The sequence below is a fragment of the Apostichopus japonicus genome, chromosome 9 (assembly GCF_037975245.1).
Source record: "Apostichopus japonicus isolate 1M-3 chromosome 9, ASM3797524v1, whole genome shotgun sequence".
In the NCBI taxonomy this organism is placed as follows: domain Eukaryota; kingdom Metazoa; phylum Echinodermata; class Holothuroidea; order Aspidochirotida; family Stichopodidae; genus Apostichopus; species Apostichopus japonicus.
In genome coordinates, this window is record NC_092569.1 from 27,922,646 (window position 1) to 27,949,225 (window position 26,580).

At 34.5% G+C, this 26,580-nt stretch overlaps 2 protein-coding genes across 2 annotated transcripts in view; one reads left to right on the forward strand and one right to left on the reverse strand.

Moving 5' to 3' along the window:
- Positions 1–26,580, forward strand: part of LOC139974071 (retinol dehydrogenase 8-like) — a 145,057-nt gene that overhangs the window by 102,132 nt on the left and 16,345 nt on the right. The gene's annotated exons all lie outside the window — the stretch shown is intronic.
- On the reverse strand, positions 9,177–22,290 carry LOC139973610 (uncharacterized). The gene is made up of 8 exons (XM_071980413.1): positions 22,016–22,290; positions 15,859–15,889; positions 14,803–14,975; positions 14,141–14,405; positions 13,577–13,779; positions 12,892–13,191; positions 12,386–12,653; positions 9,177–11,177 (listed from the first exon to the last, which is right to left on the reverse strand). The coding sequence occupies exons 1-8, from the start codon at positions 22,085–22,087 to the stop codon at positions 10,960–10,962; spliced, it is 1,530 nt and encodes a 509-aa protein (XP_071836514.1). The 5' UTR covers positions 22,088–22,290; the 3' UTR covers positions 9,177–10,959.

Genomic DNA, 26,580 nt, shown 5'->3' on the forward strand with positions numbered 1-26,580 from the left:
ACGTTGTGCTATGGATTATACATTACGTAACTATTGTAAAATGTAGGTACAACATTCATTTCCGGTTGTCGTTTCCAGGAGAGGCCTCTTAAGTATACGCTACACGCCTCGGCAATTTTCTAAAAACCAACAAATTACCTCGCGTTTCTCAGTTTAACATGTGACATGTGACATTCCGCGACTCTGAGTTGCCTCTCCCCATAACTTTCTTGGAAATATTCCGTAAAGTGATAATGAGTAAAGTTAATCACTAATATCAATATGAGCGTATGTTAATCCCAATAAGGTCAGCTTAAAGGAGTAAGTTTTGTTGGAGTGAGTTACAGAGACTTGGCATGTTGTGTTTCGATATCTTTGGCCTTAAGCCTCAAAGAAGCTTGTAAATCTATCTGATTTAATAGTTGAATAAATCCTGGTTCTATCCTAAACTTATTGATTTTTCGCTCCCTTATTGTCTGAGTGTGCTTCATGCTGCATCCGTAGTATTCATGATGTATTCCTTTCTAGATTCCAGACATAACGGAACACTTTACACACTAGCTGGTCCTTATCAGAATAGCGTGGAAGCAGTGTACTAGTTCAGCTTCGAGGTCAAATAATCACTTGGTTACAATACCTAGTTACTAAGGAGCTACCAGTCTGTGGAAAGCTTACATTGTTAATTTTGTAGCAGTTTAGAGGTAGACCGACACGAGCAAACAATATGAACAAGATTGGTTACTAGGCCATTTTGATTTACGTAACTTTTATTTGCCATAGCTAGATAAATAAGGCGTCCACGCTAAAATAACCTTTCGGAGCCAAATTAAATATTAAAAGCTTTCGTTATCGAACTATCAAACTATCTTGATATATTGGAACATCTCTTTGGCTCGTAAGGGCGTTCACACTATTATTAAAACTTAGCTTGTTTCGTTCGATAGTCTAACTCTCAAGTTGTGTTGTCCAGATCATATACAATTGGTTTTAGGGAGTGAGACAACCGCAGAAGAAGCGACTTTATATCGTTGGAAGCTAGATCAATCTGAGATAATCTACACAGCCACAACCAACTTGAACAACTTTATCAATTTAAACAAAGGTAAGCCAACTGTGTTGAAGAAAATGTCTTAAAATATGGATTAAGTTTTGGGATTCAGCCACCCTTCCTAAAGAAATCTGATGTTCTTACCAGCTTTGAACTCATCCACAAATTCCTAAAAGGTAATCTAAAGGATTCTGCAGACGCCGGAGTCGTCAAAACACAGTTGGCTTACCTTGCAAATAATTATGTTATAAGTCACAAGCCCTCGACTACTAATCTGAGGAAGTACAAGATTCTGAAGAAACTTAAACGTAATTCAAGCATCGTCATTCTAAAACCTGACAAAGGTAACGGAGTTGTTATTATAGATCGTCAAGCTTACAACGAGGGAATTAGCTCAATAATCAACGATGAAACAAGGTTCCAGAAAATAAAAATTGATCCAACCCTACGCAGAGAAGGACAGCTACAAAGATTTTTTCTAAGAAAGCTCAAGGGCTCAAGGTTTTTCCCGGAGGACACTTACATGAACATTTACCCTACAGGAGCTCATCCTGCCAGAATTTATGGACTGCCTAGAACTCAGAAATGTACTAATAACAATTCACTTCCTACTTTTCGTCCTATTGTTTCAAGTATTGGTACTTATAATTATAATTTGGCAAAGTTTTTGAGTGATCTTACATCTCCCAACATTTGTCTCGATTATTGCACTCGGGATTCTTTCTCTTTTGTCCATGAAATTATATCTATGGACATATCTGATCATTACATGGTATCATACGATGTAGTTAGTTTATTTACCAACATCCCACTTTCTGAAACTGTTGATATTGCAATCGATGCCATAATGCATAACAATCCAGGCATTGGTATTGAAAGGCGGGATCTCCAGAAACTATTCACGTTTGCTACCTCACATACGCATTTTTTATTCAATGGTAATTACTATGATCAAGTGGACGGTGTGGCAATGGGTTCACCATTAGCACCGGTGTTGGCATCTCTTCATGGGTCATTTGGAGAAACAATTTCTGAATGATTCATCTGCCCCAGCCAAACCTTATCACTACCGCAGATATGTTGACGATATTTTCTGTCTTTTCCGATATGAGGGTGAACCCATCGATTTCCTTCATTTTATCAATACTCGGCACCCTAACATAAAATTCACTATTGAGAAGCAAAAAGACAGTACGCTAACATTTTTGGATGTGCTTGTCAGCAACACTGGTCATTGCAATACTTCCGTTTATCATAAACCTACGTACTCAGGGTTGCTAACCAATTTTTTTCAGTTTCATTCCGTATTCTTACAAAATTGGTCTCATTAAAACGTTAGTGGATAGAATGTACAAGGTCAACAACTCTTGGAAAGGATTTGACCTCGACCTAAAAGGACTTATATCCACACTCGGCAAAAATCAGTTCCCCTCTCACTTAATTGACAAAGTTGTGAAATCGTATTTACAAAACAAGGTGTCACCGAAAAATATCATTGACCCGGTTTCTCACAATACCAGATTTTACAAGCTCCCGTACATTGGTAATTTCTCTGGTCATGCTCAGAACAAACTTAGACAGTTGATCAAATCGCATTGTACAGACATTGATGTCAAATTAGTGTTTATCTCATTTAAAGTTCGAAATATGTGTGTAGTAAAAGACATGATTCCATCATACCTTAAATCTCGTGTGGTCTATAAATTCATCTGCACAAGCTGTAATGCTTGTTATATAGGGGAAACCCATAGGCACCTTTCTACACGGATTTCTGAGCATTTAAAAACCGATAAGAATTCACATATTTACAAACACTTAGCTAAATTTCCCAACTGTAAGCGGCCATGTGACAACAACTCATTCAAAATTATCGACTCCGCTCCCACTAAACTCCAGCTTAGGATCAAAGAAAGTCTACATATCAATTGGGATAAACCTAATCTCAACAAGCAGCTTGACTGTCCAGTGTTATCTTTGTTGAGTTAATCTACTTTTCCTTGTGTGTTATTGCTACTGTACATTTGTCTGCTATTACTTGTTCATTTTGCGTCTGTAACCTGATGATGAAAGTCGCTACTTTCGAAACATGTCGTTTTTTTGTATCAATTTTGGTAAATAGATGTATAAGTTAAAGTCTGTGGTGTTTTCAATTTTTTTAATTATATATATATATATATATATATATATATATATATCTAACATGCAAATGCTAGTATAATGCATCTTATATACCGTGAAATGTACTGTATGATATATTCTACACTGTCAATATGTATGTACAAATATCTAATTGACACAGTTTGGAAGATTCGAAGTTTAGAAGCGGTTTGCTATATGAACAATACTTCCTTGTTTTATGATGCCTACGTCACACCCTGTTTGCGGAATCGAGTATCCTCACATCTGATTTAGTAAACATGTCAGCTTTTTTGCTGGGCTTTGACTGAATGTTTATTATCTGTAACAATTACATCCATACTGACTGTAAATTATCCACAAAAAAAATTGTCATTTATATGAGATATTGAATCTAAAGAGCTTGTTTTGACATTTAAAAAGGTACGTTGATATCAGATTACAAACCTCTCTTTTAATTAAAATATTATTTTAATTTGTGGCAAGAAAGGCTCAAGGGGCTTCAAAACAAGTCAAGAATGTAGAAGAGAGACGAGTGGCTATGAGAAAGGTAGACGTGAGACTTAATTAGTTCCCACGGCAGCAAACCAAACGTTAAAGTTTTTAAAAAACAAACATTCTAGATCAGCTGAATTCTTTCAGATGAGCTATAGCGATCGCCCATGCTGACAAAATTCTGTCACTTTTTTCCACCTTTTTGAATGACTGCCATCTCGTCATTTTTCTTTGGATTTGACTGACAGTTTGTCAGAGGTTTGTGTGACTTCAGCTTCTTTATATGCAATCATATTTGTTAGGTCATTTGAGTTCACAAGAGATCCTTTTCAGAAAACGTGGAAAATGCTCCTCCTCCTAGAAATCTCGTCCAAATCTGCTGAAATGTTGTGGAAATAATGTTTGAATAATGGTGAACCAAAGTTTGGAAGAAATGTTTGTGTCGTCATCTATGAGCCCAAAACCGGGCCTTCTATATATAATGTTTGCCACAGATCATATTCAGTGATCAGAAATTTGTTTTACAACTATTTACTATTCATGATCAGCATGCGTTTCATGTGAGTAGCAAAATGTCTTCCGACTTAATTTTACCGTTAATTTGGGGTAATAATTCCACCCGTGTGAGACTTGATCATTTCAAATATTTAGTTTATATGCAGGTTTCCTATCTAGTTTGATGGCATACTCTGTACATGGACTACTTGGCAGATTTGCAATTTGAACTTTTTCCACATTTTGTGTGTGGAATACCGCATGTGAGAATGACCTATATTGTTGGAGCCGATTCCTTTTCTCTGCGGTACGTCGATTGTAAACAAGTTGCAGGTCGTTCTATTATTGTGTAGGCGCAATTTTGGGACAGCGCAATTTATCCCTAGTAATTAGTACAACGACATATTGCATACAATATGTTCGTGACAGTGTTTCCAAGCAAAACAGGAGATGGGAGGAAGGAAATGAAACCCGATGTGTCTGCTTTGTCTTACTTTTTTGCACAAACAAATGGATAAACCGCTCAGAAATATTGCCATTCAAAACAAATTTCTCAGCGTTGCTGCTATGGTTGGTTGCTTGCTGGTAGCAAAGGATACGCAGCCAGGTTTTTGGCGGGTGTGCTGGTGTGTGTGCGCGCGCTTCTGTGACACTTGCGTGGGTCCGCGATATCTCCAAACAGAGTGATGGATATTTTTCATACTTTCTATGTAGATGTATTATAGTAAGAAGTTGTGCTCCATCTTTTTTGGCACTGACCTTATGAATATTAATGAGGTAATTGGATCAAACGTAAAAATATTTACATTTACTATAACTCCAAAACCGTGATTCTGATTGTAGACAAACTTGGGATATTGCTGTTGGTTAATAACTAGCACATGTAGGTCCAGATTTATATTTCCACATAAAATGCATTTTGGGACACATTCTTTTGGCCCGAGTTTGTGGACCCCAGTATTTTTGGGACCATTTAGGCCCACCGGTTCTTCACATGCAATAACTCCGCAACCGTTAGTCGAATTGTAGCCAAAGCTAGAATACAGTTGTTGGTTAATAGCTCGTACATTAAGGCCATCTTCGCCCAACAAAAATCCGGGCCCGTTTTTTTGCCGGGTGGCAGAAATTTTATTTCCACGTCAAAAGCATGTTGGGGCAAATTGTTTGGGTCCGAATACTTGCAGGACCACTTGGGTCAACAATTTGGAGGGTCGAATTTTGGGGGAAACTATATTTTGAGCCGCTTTGAGCCAAATATTTTTGGGATCATTTAGGCGCAAATTATTATCGGGTCCCAATTTTTTGGGAGGTGCCAAATTTTAAATTTGCAATAACTCTACAACCTTAAATCAGATTGAATCCAAACTTGGAATACAGTTGTTAGTTGATAGCTGGTATATGTGGACATAAATATTTCGCTATTGAATGATCACATACAACACTTTAATATTCCACTTAGCAAGATACAATAGCGCCTATTGAGTTCTTCTTTATCAATCGTTCCATATGGTGTGTATCGTAATAGTCCACGCTAAAAGAAGAATTTGAGTGATATTTATATTTCAATAGCTCTTCCGGCTTTCAATATATATATATATATATATATATATATATATATATATATATATATATATATATATATATATATGTTAATGTGTACTAAATCTCCGAATGCTCCTTACTTAAGTGCTAAATTGATAATGGCGAGTCGCGCTCATTGCAAGACTGAATGTTCGGAACCAAATAATTTTCCTTTAACTTTATGTAAACGAGAGAGCATTCTTGGATAACTTTCAATACCACTTTTGCTGGAAAACTAGATGAAATTTGTGAACATGTTAATTGAAGTCTCATGGTTGCCTTTGTGCTGTTTGATCTGATGACATTACAAGGAAATTGATTATGACGTATCCATATAGTGTCATCAGATTATTTTATACAATGAAACAAAGGCGTTTACTTCCAACGTTTCAATTGTTATTTCCTGTAATTTAGCAGTTTCCGATACTCGTTTTTTTCTGAAATCAAAGCTTGTTTCGGATTAATGTTCTTTCAAGAAACCAATATGTTGTTTTTCAAGATAAAAAGAAGTTGATAAATATGTTTATAACAAAATATCTATTTTGTAAGAATCGTTCTTTGATATTCTAGTTTGATGTCGTTCTATATTTCTTTACGTTTAACCTAAACATATGTCTTTCGTTCAATCATGCAGTTGTGATTTCTTAGCTTAAAATGAAATAATTGATTATAGTCCAAGACAGATTCATGTAAGAGCAAACGTTTAAAGAATGACTTAATAAGGCAGAATTGTATTCTTGATATAAAAAAAAAACATTTAGAAGGTTATTAAATTTGCAACTGTTTGTTGGACTGAGACGTCCAGCCACTTTAATTGATGAGCCTCAAAGGGTTTAAAGGGTCATTCCTCATCAAAAGTGACACATAAATACAACCTGCATATAGACAACAAAGTAAAACGCATCAACTTTAATTGTGAGCCTAAATTTATCCTAAACGTTGATATTAACACTGTCAATCAGTCAACTCTAAATAATGATGATTGCTTCTTTACTCAATGATAACATACATTTCCGCTATTTAAGTATGTTGTACTTATAATTACGCATAAGCCTGTGCAAACCTCTGATTAGTGCAAATTTGGATCTCTTTAGGCATATTTGCCCCAACTTTACTTGGAATGATGATCGTATATTATTTCAATGACAATAAGTTGCCGACTGAACCTATAGGTATGTATTGTCCCTAACTGGATCGCGGAAAGTTTGCGTAGGCGATGACACGGACACTGGTGTTACTGTTGTGTCAATGGACTGATTCAGTTGTTCCGTTTACAGGCAGATCTCGTACCATCCATTCAGTAAATACTTAGTAAGGCGATACATGACTTTGTCCAGATACATCTTGTGATAGTATTTAAGTGAGATGTCATGAGATCTTGTGTTGCTTACATGAAGTTAAATTAACAGAAATTGTTTGTGTCATTGAATTCTTATTTAACAATTAGTTAGCATTAATTTTTAGAGAGCCAATGTCGTCATAAATGTAGCCGTAAAAGTGCTTTCCAAAAATTTAGCAAATTTAAAAGGTGAATGTCTTGAAAACCCAAATGGTTATTGAGCATATTCAGCACTCGATTTTTTTTCTTGACTATAAAGATCAAGTCAAAAAAGAGCTGCCCTAAGTCATCTTTCAAGACACAACATGCTTTTTGTATGCGATTTAAAATCTTCTATATTTTCTGCTGTACTTTAAAATTACATTCTAATGTACGTGCATGTGTTTCTAAATGACATGACTGTTATTGCATGCTGACAGCGCTATATGACACTAGGCTGTTAAATAAAAATCACATTTAAACCTATCCCATCCTAATGTAATAACGTTTTGTTCTCCTCGCCATTGAACTTAATTATGGGAGAAATTAACACCTTAAACGTAATAAAAGAGTGACAATAAAAGTATGTAATATTGACTAAAACTTCAATTCGATAATTATACTTACTAGAGAAAAGAAAAACATGAAATAACATTAAAAACAATTAGGTCTACACAATCCATGTAACAGTTTGGCTACACGAGTATCTTTCCTGTTTAATACGAAGAGCCCCCTCTATATGCTTCCGGGGGGCACACATATTGGAGTCATCACCCGTGTTTATACTTGATAAGCGTTTATTCAACATATTTCTATCAATATTAAAAACAACATATTAACGTAATATTTTATATCATATATATTTGTCGGAATGTTATAAACGTTCTCACGGTCTTCCAGAATTCCCCCTTTCGGCTCTGTTATTTTTTTCATTTTACAGAGTAGCCTTTGATGTAATTATTGTTGCTGAAATCTCCTTCGGTCAATATATATATATATATATATATATATATATATATATAAATACCATTAAAAATACGTTTCGTAACTTCCAACGCCTAAATATTCATTACAATACGCTCGATACTTTTGTATTAGTTTTTCGACACTCTTTTAGACATTCTCGTATAATTTTTGAACATACTTACATTAGTTTTGACATATTGATATAAATTTGGACATACTCCTATTATTTTGGACATGCTTATATTATTTTGGACATTTTGCAACAAATGGCGTGAATTCAAACGCTAAAATGTTCTCTACAAATATGATATTAGCAGTTACATTCGACATGTTCATCAAATGTTTCGACACTCTCATATTATTTTGGACATACTCATTTTATTTTTGGACATTATATTAGTGTCGACATACCTATATAAACTAGGACATACTCCTACTTGGAGATGCTTATATTGTTTTGGACATTTTTTATGTATGTCATTCCGTACTACGACCAGTGTAAAAGTAAATTTGTTGGAACATTCTCCGAATTTTTGAAGTACGATTACTATATGGTTACAAAATTGAGTAGCTGTCGTCATAATTGTAAGGGCCCCCTCAATTTCAATTTTGAAGAGTATACGCATCGAGGGAGAATCTTTACATAGTTTTCTGAATATTTACTTATAGAATTGATAAGCGTATATTGAAAAAATATTTTTCAGCAATTTTTTAGCAATATCCGTCAATATTAATTTCATAATTTATTCAATAAGACTACTTTGTCGGAACATTTTAGGTTGTTATCAATTTGCCCAAAAATATACTCATAAGTCAATTTTAATGGAAACGTATAACATCTTGTTCTCTGAGATGAAGATACGACTCGTGCAAATGTGAACCTTTTAGAAATTTCTCTGCCATTTTAAGTAGAAATACTACAATAAAAAAAACAATAAACATTTTAATGAGTCACCTAAAATTAATGTTAACAATCCTGTCTGTACGAAACAAAAACAATGTGACGGCATTGAAAAGGATAATACGCCGAGTCCATTTATCTTGTTCTTTATTTTGACATTTGTTCAAAGTGAATTGATGTTGGTTCAAAATATCAAGAGATAAAAAAACAGTCGGTTTTTCATATCGCATTTCTTTTCGTTGTAGTATTTGGCATCAATAAGTAAATACAAAGCTATAATATTAAAAAAAAATATTCTAGTCACATTTTAAATGGTCTAATTGGAGGAAACAGCAAATGGGGTGCTGTCAATTAAATATGTTGGTATAAGAGCCTTTGCTTTAATCTTTTTCTTTATTTCATGTTTTCTAACAATTGTTCTTTCTATTTACTAATACTCAAGGTCTACTCCTACACTTCCTATTTAGATATTGCTTAAATTTATTCATGAACTAAAACTTGGAATTGAGAGAAATTGCAATGTTTCAAACGATACCAGAATTTCGATGAAGATAATGTGTTTTAAATATAAACGCCAGTTCTTTAAGTAATCTACAACTCCATTATCTGTTGTTGAATATAAGGGATGTGGAGTCGGAATACAAGGCCACTGTCATCCCGCGTCCCCCACCTTTGCCTTCCCATTTCTGTGAAATTCTTGAAAATGACACTTGAATTTAGTCTCAAAGGGTTTCATGGAGGAATATCTCTCATATTTGTTATATATTAAACACAATAGTAAAGCTTTAAATATGAGCTGCATAGGAAGGGATTTGGTGGGGATCGTCAGGTGTTTATTGCACTTAACTAGCAATTCGGAGGACGATGGTTTCTGTAATTGGGACAATCAAGCTGACGACAATATGAATAAAAGCTACATCATATTCCTAAATGGAGATGAGTAAGGGAACGGGAAAGATATGTAGACTAATGACAAAGTAAGTGAGATTGTTTGAGTAAAAACTTTGACAAATAACTCATTAAAGGAGTCGCCCGGAACCATGCTTATATGATCAACTTCGTGTGAATGTAAACGCTTCTTTAGTTGGCCAACGCTAATACATGACCTAATTGTGACTGTAAGGAAAGTGGTTCGGGGATAAGGATGAAAAATATTTGGGTGGTTTCGGCTGGGTGTGTTCTTTATGACTATAACAGTGGCTTTAACGCAAGAGTCTTCTGGAATAACTGATCGTCAGACATACTAACTAAATAACTCAGAAGAAAGCATATAGAAACTGATATCGTTTCCCACGTTGCTATTTGCTTCTATACCACATAATGGCAGCAATGAAGAAAAAAAAACAATTATTATTGTAATGCCATGTTTTCATATACTTGTATTTGTTTTTTATTTGATATCATTCCCAGTACCATTATTAAAGATGACCTTTTAATAAACACAGTTCGAGTTCAATGCAATTATCAGAAACAGACAAAGTATCAGAAGTCATCGAGTTCCATGAAATATGTAGTTCACCGTTATTTGTTATTGTCCCTCAAAACATATGCATGTCTGGAAGTAGTCTTTGGGCATAACAGATCAATGCTAAGGATAATGTACGTGATGTATTAGGTGTCCATCGGTTCATTAGTGTACCGTTCATTCACTTTCATCTTCCAAATACACAAACCTTCCAAAGATATTGATATGTACTTCCTTATTTAACATATGTAAGCATTTCGACAACAGTATCCTATCCATGTTATCTTGAAGACTTTACCTTACTATTTTGATCATTAGACTGAACGAATTTTCATTGTTGTTGTTGTGATACCGCAATCTGAACCGTGAAGATTCTTCCAGAAGATACCGCGGTAATCGTTGTCCGAGTAATCACCATTCAGATTGGAGTAGCCGCAGGAATAGAAAGTTGTCTCATAGACCGGGTTTTTGTTTGCACAGCATCTCTTATTATAATAACAGTTATTACTACTACAGCCGTCACAATTATAGCATTTATAATGACGACGATCGGAGTCATAATAATAACAATAATATTAATAACAATAGCAGCGACAGTCAGAGTACTCGTAGTCACCTGTAGCTACGCGGTTGCTGAATGAGTAGCAGTTGCTGGTAGAGCCCGTATTACTATCATCTGGATACCACCAGCCACCTCGATGTTTTTCTGCGCAGTCGAAGGTACTCGATCCATCATTGTCTTGATCGTGCGTACTAAATCGATACCCTGAATTTGCTCCCATTGCGTTATTACCTGGATAGAAATAAGCAAATACTTAATGAAGTTAAATTTTGTCAAGTCTTCTTATTTGCATACTGGACGTTATTAAACTACCGTGGGTTAGTTTTCTGTAATTTTCGGTTGTTAGTGCGTTTGTTGTTGTGTTAGTTCATGTTTGGGCTTGACTATTATTTTAGGTTCATATAGAAGCTCTTGAGCTTTCTTTTCGCAGTTTACTAATTGAAGATAGGTGTCAAATATATCCAGTTTTTCTGGTGAGGTTCCAATATTGACGATTTGTCTGGGAACCTTAGTTCATACATCGTTCATTATTAACTAATACATGTTTGGGATAAATAGTTAACTTTATGATACTCTTTCACTTTTGCGACGAATATTATATAATAAAGCGTTTTAAAGGGACATGTGAGATGAGTAGAACTGTTAACAGCTAATAACTCAAGTTCTGCCAAATAAAAAGCATAGTTTTGATTGTTCAATTACTAGATTTCCAAATAAGAGGGAAAATATGTAAAGTGTTGGATCTTCTCATCTTTGTCACTACCATCTTTTGTGAAACGTTCTTATCTTTCATCTGACGTGTTGACATCCATTTGATAATGACAAAAAATTATTTAACTATATTCTGATTATACATTCATACATATAAGAAATAAGGCGGGCAATGCTATTTGGAAATGTAACACGTACGATTTTCTCGACTGATCTCTCACAAAAACTTCCGAATTATTTGATATGTTCTATTATAATTTTAATATGATAGGCCTCTTAATAATTCCATAAACGAATATTCAATGGTCTAATGAAAGTTAATTTGTTTCTCTTTTGAAAACGGTTAAGTCATATTTAATGAAATTTCTAAGGTTTCCAGATTAGTTATTAATCCTTTTCTTGTCTAAGATTGAAAAAGTCTGAATGCTGAAGCGAGAAATTAGACGCAAAACTATATAGGAATTTAGTTGATAAGACATATTATGATGTTACGATGTATAATTATACGAACACGTGCTAAAATGTTAAGCAAGTGTACAGTAAACAATGAGTATGAGACTGTAAGCACGAGGTCTAAATTAGTATCTACACTATCTATATAACATGACCTGAGTATATGTACGAGTACAAACCATGTAATGTGATTAAGACTACACGCAGTTATGCTAGAGTGGGATTACGCAATAACTACAAGTCTGCGTATTATTGACAGTTAGCACAATACATACCAGCATTTCCATTGTAGTCACTCAATGACAGTCGGTATTTGTCTCCCTCGTTACTGATTCTGAAAGATAAATAACGGCTGTGGTATGTTGATCCTTCCGTGTTTGTCTTTTCTACTATAAGTTGGTAGTTTATGTTTGGTTGCTTTGTCAAACTGTATATTTTGTCGTTGCCAATCCAGTGGTCTCCTGTGGGAATTCCAAAACCGTTTTTGTACTCATTCCAGTTTCGATAAAAGTTGACAGAGCTAACTGTACGTCGTTGTAAAATCTAGAATGAGAATCAAAGAGTTTATCGATTGGATGTGAGTAATATATGAAATATCTCATTTGTACTACAATAATTTAGAGAAAGTAACTGGTGAAGGTCAATATCCGATTGGATTAAAGTGATAGGAAAATGGATCAATTTAATCAAATAATTTAAATGTTAGTCTAAGAAGTCCTGTTATATGAGAAAATACACATTTAACGTGGTAAAGTTCTGTTTTTTAATAGTTAAAACTTACTGTCCAACCACCACTAGACATGTCACAATAAACTTCAAAACCAGAGCTTTCAGCGGGATAAATAGTATATTTTCCGTTATTTCTTCTGTTTGCTACGTAAAGATCAGAACAGTCTATCGGTCCACTGCGGGAACATGTAAGACCATCGCCTTCGAACCATTCGTTACAGTAACATCTACGGACATCATTCCGCTCCTCGCAGGTTGCGTCTGCGCTACAACTGTAACTCTCACTTGTAAGTACGTTACTGTTGCAAGTTATCCGTAAGGAACAGTCAGAATTAATGTATGATTCACCTTCCTGGAAAAGATAAATGTTAAACGACATTTTCTAGTGAAAGTAAAATCAATGTTCATTCGGTTCAACGCTTGGTATTGCTCTCTGAGTACAACTGAATTTCTACTATTAAATGGTCGTGGGCGTTTTAAATATGTTAGGTAAAGTTCATTGTTCTGGGTGTAATTGCTTTGGATGCCTTGTATTTTGCTAGGTCTCAATTAGAAGACGTTTGCAAGAACATGTTAAACCGAAATAGAAGTGAAAATCTGTATCATCAATAATCATGAGAATTAATAACAGATAAAATAAAAAGTATGGTCCAATCAATTGAAATCCAAGATTTTATGTTATAGTGTACTTTTCATGTAATATATTAAGACTTGTGAACGGCATCAAATAAACTTACTGCTAATACGACGCCTTCCCCTTGAACGTAACAGCCACATTGCTCTTGAGGTATGCATATATCTCCAAGTACCATGTAGTTTTCTGGACAAAGACATTTCTCTGGATCCACTGGTATGACACAATCATTCGGATTCTCACAAGTTCTTTCACATGTATTGTCATAATTATCCTTGTTGGATGAGCACCAGGTGATGGGGAAATCTGGGGAAATTGAAACCACAACAAGTTAATCTTAGCTGGAAGTGTTAACTCACTGTTATGACATTAATTTATTAGCGAATCGTGTTACCATTGTAATGCTATGAGCGCTCGGAACATTTACTGATTGTTAAAATAGGATCAAATCTAAGCCGGATTTTGTATTGTTAAGGCTCATTCAACTGATACTCATTTATGTCACACATACAAAATAATATTACATTATCAAGTATTCGACTATGGGAATCAATAAATATAGTTGTGTATGATAGTTATTTCCTCCATTGAAACCTTTTTTAAGCATTCTTCAATTTCCGTTTTGAGTACAAAGATATGGAAAAAAATATTTGAATAAAAGTCTAACCTGTTATTCCTTCGACAACACCAAGACTTGTTATAGAATAATTCCCCCATTCATCGGCAATGCGAAAGTTGTCGTAAGTCAAGGAATACGATTGGCCTGCATAATTCTCTAGCTCGATGCGCAGCTGGTACCTATTTTGGTTTATCAAGTGAGATAACTTTTCATTACCAATCAGAAATTCACTGCCTAAGAAACCAATTCCGTTTTTGTATTCGTCCCAGGTTCGATTAAAGCCGATGGATCCATCAACACGTCGTTGTATGACCTGAAGAATTCAAAAGATACGTAGACAACTAACGGATAAATTGTATTATCTTATGAACTAAACCATATAGCCAAAAGTTGCGGCTCACATCAAGAAATACGAATAAGATAGAACACATCTGTGATGTTGCGTTATATCTTATCTTTATACATATCAAGATCACTACCATGGGTGTGCACATACAATAAGTTGTCTAATCGTATTAAAATTCAATGTAATTACTCTGGGAGTTTTGTTTCCGATATTAGGCTTCAAATATTCATACATCGAACAAGGTATATCATCCGACACACTGTACATTTAAAATGGATTGAAAATGTCAATGTGTTCTACAAAGTGTATCTTGGAGAGTAACGTCTGAGATTGTAAGTGTTCACATCTGAAATATATTACTTACTGTCCAACCTCCAGATGTAGTGTTATGATCACAGTGTGTTTGAAATGGTTCCGGATACTGGTCAGGTTTGATCAGGTATACACCGGATTTGGCGTTGGTAGAAGAGCATTGGTTAAGTACTTCATGACAATCCCTTGGATACTCCGGAGTTTGGAATAGAAAATACTGCAAATCTAGCACCAAGATAATGTAAAGAACAAGATGAGAACAAATCGTAAAGCTGTTGCAGATAGATTCCCATATGTAAACTTTTGATTTCAAGACAAATATAATATATATGCTACATTGCAATAGATTTGTTTAAACTACACAGTTAACATGACGTGGTAAACTACCAAAAGAAAATGTATTCAATCATTTTCGGCTAATATTCATGGAGGCTAATATAAGCAAGTATATCTTTTTGAAATAAAAATCTAACGCAAAGAACTACCGTGATCACCATGGTCACAGAAGCAAGCATGATTAGTAATAGCTTTCCTCACCATGAGGGTATGCTTTGGACCTATTTTCACCTTATAACAATCTAACGTTCATCAGCACCGACCTGAGATTTGAAAGTGCTCAATTATTGAACGAGTCTGCAGTATACAAGATATAAACAAAGTGTGTGTTTTATCCCTTCTGTTACTATTACTTGCCATTTAGCCTCTGAAGAAGATCCTGCTAGGATCGAAGGGTCAGGCCAACTAACTTTGCACAAATGACTAACAAGTATATATACATATAATCGGAACTTCTTAATTGCTTGAAATAAACATTGACTAATGACTTGTATTTCTTTCAGTTTTATTATCGCTGAGTATCTACAATTTACCCCAATCAGCGCTAAAACTACTTCAATACACAGTACAAGGAAATTATTGAGAATTGTAAGTCATTATTTATCTTACAAATTGAAATAGGAGAAAGTACCACATATGAAGTATATACATCTAGATGGTTCCTTTCTAAATTAAACTTTTTCCGAGCTATTATTTAGAAAACAAATTTCTGTTAATTGGTTAGTTCTCGGTAGTTTATATTAACCGTTACCCTTACAGAACGAAAACTTACTTGAATCGTTGACTCTTGTGCTTGACGATATCTGAGGTAACAAAAAATTGTAGGGAATGTACGGTTAATTAAAATACATTATATAGAAACAATATCGAGTTAAGAAGGTTGTAAGAAGAGCAATGTATCACAAAATACAGGACCAACGCCAATCTATTACACCTTCACTTTAACAGATCCTATCATTTTAAGTTTAAATATACAGAACAGAATTTTATAGCTCATTAAAATAAAATCTGATTTCGCTTTTGATTCAAATAAATGAACAATTTCCAACTTGTAAATTATTATAGAAAAAGGTAATAAGAACGGAAAGAAAATTTCACAATCTAAATTCTAAGCAGTACTAGAATATTTCGCAATCTTAATATTTATTTAACATTGATTTAACTGATGATAAGCATAGCTAATATTAAAAGTAGGTTTTATTGAATAACTTTAATTGTTTGAAAATATGATCATATGTCTTCTTATTCTCATTACTATACATAAAACAAACATAAGTCACCATACACTAACTTAATTAAAGGATCATAACAACGATAAGCAGATGAGAGTAATAATTCCCTGTCCAGTATACTAATCGAAATGTGAATGACATATTATCTGAGAAAGCGAAAAGAAAACTTACAATATACTTTTGAAAGAAAATTAAGAGTACAAACATCAGCGTATCCGATTGTACATTTTCCCGCATAATATTTTTTTGGCAGTAATGAATGTTGTTCAATGCAGGTGTGTTGTGAATTATAAACAAAAATAATTGATATAGTTAAGCTTTTATCAATATAAAAAACCCTTGATAACCGCCAAAGTTGTTTAGCACGCTCCCAAGTTGCATAATATTGACCAAAAGCGGTAATTTTTACATTTTTACCCTTTCGCATACTAAGAACATTTCTTAAAAACGGTGATTTTAGGATGTATGACGTTTTGAAATGTGTTCGTGTCCCTCATACGCTTCCGTAACCTACTACCACTAATGAAAAGGTATATATTATGCTGAAACGATGTAATTCAAAGTTTACCATTTTCTGTTTGGAAATTTAAATAAAATCAAATTAAATTATTGCAGAAATCTTGAACTATGTGCAAACGTATTCTAGTTAAAATATTCATCAAACTGTATTATATTTTTACAATGAGACACTTTATTCTGTCCTTCTTGAAAAGAAATGAAGGAAATTCATGATCCGTAAACTTTGATCTCCTAGTGGTACGTACAAGCTACTTGATTGACTTAGACAAGCATCAACAACACTTTTTTGTCTTCAATATCACAAAACACGTTTACGTTTTACGCCCCAGCTACTGAACATTCGTTCGCCTGAAAGTTACAACTGTATAACATGTAAGTACGACATTTGTTGTTAACTCCAACAAACTTTTGCGACAGCAACTTTTTGCTTTATCATAGAAAATATGTCGATATTTCTAGAAATATTGTACTCAAAACGTTTGCAATAATTAAGGCTTTTAATGTGCCCACATTATGCAGAGTTATCTGTAACCTACAAAAACATGGTTAAAATCATACATTATATTTTTAGAAATTAAAAAAAAACAAGTTTAAGTTCGGAGTAAAAAATATTTGGGCAAAGCCTAATACTTGATGGGAACTTTAGTTCCCTCCTAGTTATTTGTTTCAATTAATCTAAGCTTAATAAGCTAAACTAACAATAAGGATGAAAATCTTTAAAGCACATGTGATGGAACGATTGCAAACTTTTTACGAAAAATGCTAATAATGACGATTCACGCTCATTCAAAAAACCTCATGTATAGCAAAATACAAGTTAGCGTATCCATAACGAAAACTTTTTTTGATTACCCTTTGTGCACATCAAAAGCGGATACTCTTTCGGCAACTTTACGTTTACTGTATCTATTTAAGATATGAAACCATTCTTGAACGCCCCAGAACATCCCCGTGAACCCAGCTCCCATGAAAACACATCCTTGTTCATAACAGAACGTGCATGGATATTTTTTCTTACCTATGGTTGGCGTAATTCTCTGAAGTATCCTAAGTCAAGGATAACACATTATATCATAACGACACATATTTTTCTTTACTTCTCTTGATATGAAAGGAAGTGACATTTGACGCCTGCGCGCAAAGCTTTGTATGAAAGTAAGATACTACGTTGAAGGAGGAAATAATTCAGAAATATATTGCATGAAATGCACGTTCCGTCTAATTCTGACATCATATCTATTGAATATAACATATTAGAATTAGTTAGTATTTTATTTGTGCATTGGTTCACGACAACTCTTACATGGTCTACATGTGCTGAGATTATCCGATACTTCGTCAATTAAGTATGTTGGGAAGAAGCTAATGATATACCAGTCGTGCAAAAATTCTTCTTCAAAACGTTATTTTTGTCAGAATAGTTATGAAAAAATATAAGTGCCTAAGTAAACGATATCTGTTAACTTGAAAAGAAATGATAGGCAACTGTTCAACAGACACATCAAATTTCAAATATAACTTTGTAAAGTTATATCCATTTTGAAAATTCTTGACAATCAACATCATCTAGATTCCCTCAAAACAACACGATTTTGAGTAAAAGCCGTTCTTGTCTACGTGATCACGTGTTGTATGGTAACATTTCCAATATTTTTAAATTATAGACTTTGCAAGGAAGAAACGAGGAAATGATGGATACAAGCCTGTCTTCTCGACAACGTGGCAAAAAAGCTCTGAATCATAAATTATAACATTTCTACAGTTTTGTTCTTTTAAAAAAACAGAATCAGGAACTTTACAACGGAAACGCACAGCGCGAAGGCATACGTATTTATATATTGTTTTGTCTGGGATGATTGAGTTATGTTAATAAACAAGTCTGTGTTACTATTCTCCTTTTTCTTGACATTGGTTTGGTACAATTAAAAAAAAATCTTAGCATGAATCTTTTTTTCATTATTGTGGGTTAGTATACGATCTTCCTGGTGCTATATGCAAAATTTCAAAACTAACAACGTTTCACATTGACTTTTTTTATTATACTTTATTCTTAATTTCTTATCACTTTTCATAACATTAAGGTTATAATTTTCGTACTTTATTTTTATTTTTAATGCGGTGTTTCGTGCAACTTCTTACAAATATGTTGGATATTAGAATATCTAAATTTAGTTGATGAATATTACATTGACATGCGTCAAAATCATCCCTATGATAAACGCACATGACCGAATCGAACACATTATTAACAGATGCATGTGTAATACGATGCAATGACCGCCAGAGGGAAAACAAAACATTGGAGAACAAACAGTGTTACCTTAAACCGCAAAATAGTAAGTGGAATGATTGAAATTTAGGGGTTGATACATTCTAAGAAGGAACATTAAGATTGATATTGGTTGGTCATGAAAAGAAAATTTCAAGACAAAATACAGAATTATTAAAAGTTGTACATAAAAATGTTGGAGACGGGGTTACTTGGCTTACAAATATCGGTTGCCAAATTACCTGTATCAAATATAAGGTGTTTTTGGGTAGTTTGGCAAACACTTGTTGATCATTTTAAGATACATTCTGTTTCCTCTTGTGTATTTGCATGATGAACTGATCAATATATATTCGTACGTAGGCCTACGGGGCTGTATTGAAGAGTGTGTTACATTAATGCGTTTACTGTGTTATGTTTTACAGATACCTGCCCAGCGAGCAAATTTCCAAGTTGTTGTCAGATATACAGTATAATACTTAACATATTAACACTTTTGTGAGCGAGAATTTGAAAGTGATCATCTACAGTTTTGTTCTTTTGAAAAACAAAAACAGGAACTTTACAACGGAAACGCACAATGAGAAGATATATACATTCATTTATGTTTTTGTCTGGGATGATTGAGTAATGTTAATAATCAAGTTTTTTGTTACTGTTCTCCTTTTTCTTGACATTGGTTTGGTACAACTTTAAATAAAAACATTTTAGCATGAATTTTTTTTTTTATTGTCAGTTAGACTCTCTTTCTGATGCTTCAGGAAAATCTTCAAAACTAAGAACTTTTCACATTTTTTTTTATTATACTTTATTCTCTATTTCCTATCGCTTTTCATAACATTTAGTCTCTTAATTGTCGTACTTTATATTTATTTTCATTTTTATAGCAGCGTTTCGTGCAAACTTATAACAAATATGATGAATATTTGAATATTTATATTTATTTGATGATTATTACATTGACATGCGTTAAAAATCATCCCTATGATAAACGCACATGGAAGAATCAAATATATTTTTAACAGATGCATGTGTAATACGCTGATATGACCGCCAGAGGGGAAACAACACATTGGAGAACAAACAGTGTTACCTTAACCGGCAAAATCGTAAGGGGAACGATTGAAATTTAGGGGTTGATACATTTTAAGAAGGAACAAAAAGATTGACATTGCTTGGTCATAAAAATAAAGTTTCAAGACAAAATACATAATTATTAAGATAAACTTTTTGTACATAAAACTATTGGAGACGATTTTTCAGTATTACGCTGGTATAAAATTGTGTTATTTAGCTTTCAAATATCGGTTGCCAAATTACCTCTATCAAATATAGGGGGTTTTGGGGAAGTTTTGCAAATAATCGTTGATCTTTTTAAGCTAAATTCTGCTTACTCTTGTATTTGGATGATAAACTGATCAATAGATATTCGCACGTACGTGCCTGTATTGAAAGTGTTTTACATTAATGCGTTTATTGTGTTATGTTCTACAGATACATGCCCGGCGAGTAAATGTCCAAGTTGTTGTCAGGTATATATTGTCATAACAAACATATTAACACTTTTGTGAAAGCCAATTTGAAACTGCTTGGAATGCTCTAATGTTGAATTGACTATTGCTGTTTTTGTAGTTTACAATTGATTGTTAAAAATTGCAAACAGAAATTGTTACAATACTGAGAGTTTTTTAATTAGTCTTGAAAAGGAAAGAAAAAACATTTCAGCTCTATTGCGTAAAGCTACCATTTCTATATACACGAAAAAAACATGAACATTTATGTTGACAAATTATGCGTCTGTGTATTAGGAATTATTTCGAACATTACATCCCACAGATTGATAACATCAGTGTAACGTTTTAAATATAGCAATTTGGATATTAAACGTATTTAAAAGTTCAATTAGCATTTCCGTATGCAAATTTGTTGTTTTGAAAAATTAAAAGCTGAACTTTATTCACTTGATCCTACCAGTTGGGCATTCATTTGACGGAGAGATAAATGTTGTATTCGGAAAATATGAATAGTTTTATGAATTGACGGAACAAATTGTCATCGTGAAGAATTAACTTCGTTGTGTTTTGAAATTGTAAGTTGCTTTATACATTCGCGTTTTAAACTTCATCCTATATTTTCTTGATGAGCAAATGATTAGTTCACAAGTTAATCATACAGTTATTATAATAGGTTAATAGATACTTTATCATATGTAGGGTTTCGAAACCCATATGCTCTCGTTGCAAAAAAAACGATAAGGCTGTGCACTCAAGATGGACGCGAAACATGTTGTATTTGAAACAGAATTGTGTGAATTTTGGATATATTTAAGTTATAATATTTAGACATTTCAATATGTGTATGTATTTTGTATTTCAGGTGCTTTAAAGTTCTCCTCCAAACAGATTTGTGTTGATTGTAAATAGTTTAGCTTCTGCAAATGACATGTACAAGGTAGATGTTCTGCCTAGTAAAAATTATGTTGTAGATTTTCTTTTTACGTGTTTGTTTTATTATCAAAACTCAGTGATGTAATTCCTAATTAGGTATCAACAAAATGGGACAGAATGGACCGTACGAAAAGGGGGGTGTTAGAGAATATATAATGACAAGATATTAAATGCAATAAGTAATAAAGAGAGAAATTGCTCGATAACTCAAGTTTCAAAAAAGTTACAGTTGAATTGAGCCGATAGCTCACCAATCGTAATATTCTCTACAAACAATCGTGAGTAACAAGTCAGCGCAGTTAGACAGTTGTTTTATTCTATATGTAGAAAAAAGGTACAGGTCCTTTTTGAAGCTGAAGTGAATGAAATACTGACACATTGTCAATTAGTGAAAGAAAATATACAAGTGAAAGTTTACTTTGAAGAAATGAGTTTGATTTAAGTTATGTTTTAGAGACTTACCCGAAAACCATTTAAGTTTAAAAGCAGCAACACAGCAAAGACGAAAATATATTTTCTTCGAAGTTCTGCCATCGATCCAAAATGAAAAAGAGTAATTTGCACGAAATAAAGGAGAGACTTGCTGACCTTCTGAGACAGTTAAAGAAGTACTGAAGGCGAAATCGTTACCCAAGGAAAGACCTTCATACGTACGGATGTCCATTAAAACCATGTAATTTAACAGCTGGTCACAGTCTATGTTATGCAATCTAGTGTGTCCCATATCGACATCTGTTATATTATGTAAGTGGCATTATTATTACAGGATAAACATGTGCATTATATTTGACTTAGAAGCTCTTTCATCTCGAATTCTTAGTTAGAATGGAAAAACTCGCAATGCAAGCACAAGGAAAGGATAAGAATGGTTGTGTACATCTCACACAATATGTGACAACTTATCTGTATTTTGAACCATTTCTGAATTATATGACTTTAATCTCATTGTCTTGAGTTTGCCAAATATGTTTACGAGTTAAATAAATAATAGGTCAAATATGGAAGGTTAATGATAAGCACTAAAAACTGTGTTTGTTCGTCGTTTAAACATTCCTATTGACATGGGACATCGTGTATGCAAAGGACGCTCACAGCGTATTAAAATGTTTTAACATCAAATCGCTTGGACTCGTGACATATCAATATCAAAGAGCACCTTTTGAATATTAGACGAATCACAGGAATAGTAAGTTAGACTGGCCTACCAGTGAATCGAGTAATTATGTTTTACGATGTGGTTTTGTTTGTATATAATAGGAAGTTCAAAATTAACAATAGTTTGGTTAAAACAAACACAATAATATTGTTTTTCCAACCGATGATCATGGCTCGCACAGTAGAGTACTGTTCATGTCCTGTAACATTTGTTTTGAGCACAAAGTAGTAATAACTGATTGATACACGGTTGTGGGACATACGAGTAGTTCCTGTGCCAACCACTGGATGCGAGTTCTTTAATACGCGATTCTAAAATGAAGTCATATATAGTCGTTTTAAGCTAGAATTAGGCCTATGGGAGTACCGGAACATGCACCTTTCTTTGTTCTCGGCATGACGAATTGACGTAATTTTAAGAGATTTGTGAACTGGAATCAAACGGTACCGTACCTACTTAACTTCAAACACATAGCTAGTACAGTAACTACGGGTGCCACCTGTGACACATGTTACCGTTTTTCTTTGTGTTCGTAACACGGTAACATGTGTTATAGGTGACACCAGTAGTTACTTTACTAGTTATATGTATCGGTTGGTTTTCCACATATTAGTTTATTATTTGTTGCAATATCACGCATGCAGTAAACTGTTCAAATGATACAATTCACTTTAAATGATCATGATGAGGGACTACCCATTCAATACGTAATTTAAATATAAACATCGTGACATCTATTATGATTTCAAAGTACCTTAACTGCTTTAACTTTACAAAATCATTTACAAGGTAATGACTTATATTTACCTTGCTGGTACGTACAAGCTACTATATGCTTATCAACGCGGCTGGGAACTTACGATACTTAACGGAATCTGATTGACGTATAAACCGTATGATATCACGTGCTTGAGCCACGTAGCACTGTTCCACGTTTTCGATATGATAACATCACAAGGAATTACAAGTTGTATTATGACGAATCGTGGCTGGATTGCAATGAGGAGTTCATACTTCTTGTGTTAAAGCATTTACATACCCCCTTCATATAACCTAGTAGAGGTATATCACCTAGATGTGATTACAGGATTGCCTTCGGAATGTGGTGACAGAGGATCAGAGTGAAGTATCATATAAGCCTACTAAAAGAGATTACATTCAAGTTTACTGTGTAAGACAAAAGTTTTGACACTGGACTAAAATGTTTACTGGTAGTAAGAATTAACCGAATGGTTGTACTCGCATATATGACGTGAGTTACACTGAATGGTATCGATGGGTGTATAGTACATGATGATTTGGTCAAAATGATACAAAGATATGTCTTTAGTATCTCTAATTATAATATTACATCAAGGAAGAAGGCGGTCTCAACGACAAACACTGTTACATATCGGAGAGCCATCACATCATACTTATAAATGATAAGCGTTTATTCAAACAAATTTCTAGCAATATTTAAGAAAATTTGTCAATAATACCTCATTGTCGGAATATTATTTAATTTCTCTCGTGTAGATCACCATTTTCTCCCATTCCGTCTAAGTGTTTTTTTTTTACGGTCATAACCATTATTGTTGCTGACATCTTTCTCGATCAATATAAAGAAATACCATTCCAAAGATCACCTTGAATTACTGGTAGCAATTTGGAAATAAAATATTCGGCGCCCCATACTGCTTGCGAATTCCTGTCACCGGACATATCGATTTTCACCGATACTAGGATATAAAAATGAGTATTCATGCATATTTGTCTATTACAAATCAAGTATAAGTGAATAAAGATCTTTTGATTTCAAGTGTCGTATACGCCACCTTTGTATATATACTAATGAAGTTGTACACTGATGAGTGGGATTGAGATACGTTAGGAATATGGAATATTGGAAATGTTTCTGTTAAAGTTCTAAAACAAAATATAATTGGAAGAGCCCCCTCTATCCGGTTTTGGAGGGTATATGGATCAGGGGAACACCTTTACATCATATACTGAACGGTTGAGCGGTCTGAGCGGTCTGAACGGACTGAACGGACTGAACGGACTGAACGGACTGAACGGACTGAACGGACTGAACGGACTGAACGGACTGAACGGACTGAACGGACTGAACGGACTGAACGGACTGAACGGACTGAACGGACTGAACGGACTGAACGGACTGAACGGACTGAACGGACTGAACGGACTGAACGGACTGAACGGACTGAACGGACTGAACCTGTAAGACTGTAAGACGTGTCTCATCTGTTCAACATTTTTTCAACGTTATTTAATCGTTACGAAAGTTTGATACTGGGTAAATTAACTCAAAACCTTTACGTGGCCTTATATGACGGCTTGGAATTGCCAATTTTTATGGACAAACGCTTAACTGTCTTATTTTTTACCCTTAAACAAATCTGTGTGAGTAGTCGCTACGGCGACTAACGCCGCTGAGGTATGCGATAGTGCTAGAATGGATTCCGCGAAATCGGCCCCAGTCAATCTGAAGGTGAACAGTGTTAGAGTGTTTGATAAAGGCTATAGCTACACGGACTTAGTAAAATCGATTCACGCTGATGTCGGGAACCAAAGAATGATAGGTTGCGTCAAAACGTCTGGACAATGAATTGTTACTTTGAAGAATGGAGCCGATGCTGAACTGATCCAAGAAACCGGATTAGAAATTAAAGGAGAATATAGTAATGTTTTCGGTGTAGAGAAAACGATATTAACAGTAAGCCTATACGGTATTCCAAGCTATATCGAGGATGCCGAACTCTCGTCGAAACGTGAAGGATATGGCTGCTTGGTGAAAACAGACTGGACAAGGAATCACTACGAGGAGTTCCCAGAGATTGAAAACGGCATTCGATACGCGAGAGTGCAGATGCCAACCAACGCTAAAAGCCTACCGTACGCAGTGACTATTGACAACATACACATGAGAGTCAAGCATAATGACCAAATCAAGGTATGTAATAACTGCCTGAGTGAGAAACACACGATGAAGGAATGCCCGAAATACATTTGCCGACTTTGCGGAAAACAAGGACACGCAGAAAGGCGTTGCCCGAAAGTGAAGTGCTTTCGATGTCAACAATTCGGACACAAAAGCTTTGATTGAACGGAAGAAGTTGACCCAAATGAAAATGATCTGGATGCACAAGATACAATGGAAACTAACAGTGAGACACCAGACAATGCTGAGAAACCAATAGAGGACAACGTTGCTGAAGGCCCTTCATCTCTGCCTACCAACACCCAACCACAGCAGAAACCACCGAAATCTCCCAAGAAAGCGAAGGCTACGACCACAGCGACCAAGAAAAATCCCACTGACGAAGCGCAGAAAACCCGACTACAAAGAACTTGAACAACGTGAATTGGCAGAATTATTTTGTCCTTTAAACATGAAACCAGAGGGAGCCACGCTCGGCTAACACTAACCTCCCTTTTGAAAGCCCATGAATGTTATAGTGCCGTTACTTTCATTAATAGACTAAAACAGCTGCAGGAACACTGCCTGTTGCAACTCGGCAATATGCTGATTTATGCCCTTTATATCGTTGGACGCTAGATAAATCTGCGATAATCTACACAGACACTATACTTTATGTGAGGTTAAATGGAAATTTCATCCCGAATGACGGTTTGAGATGGTGGTGGGGTGATGGTGTGTCGTCTGTTTCTTGTATACCTTCTGTTTGATATCTTGAATTGACTGGGCATTATATGACTCGATGAACGATTTTACATGTATAATAGAAAAACTGCTGTTGTGTCTCAGACGGTAATGACTTGCAATTTTGTGGAAACTACAAAGTCATTGTTTTCTCAATTGTCACATTCTCGTGAAACACTTGAACAGGACTGCATGCATTGACGG

Coding starts and splice junctions, on each gene's coding strand:
- LOC139973610 (XM_071980413.1), bottom strand. CDS start 22,087: ATGGCAGAACTTCGAAGAAAATATATTTTCGTCTTTGCTGTGTTGCTG. Junction 14,976..15,858: donor CACAAGAGTCAACGATTCAA/GTAAGTTTTCGT, acceptor TCTTGGTGCTAG/ATTTGCAGTATTTTCTATTC. Junction 12,654..12,891: donor TGTCTAGTGGTGGTTGGACA/GTAAGTTTTAAC, acceptor TTCTCATTCTAG/ATTTTACAACGACGTACAGT.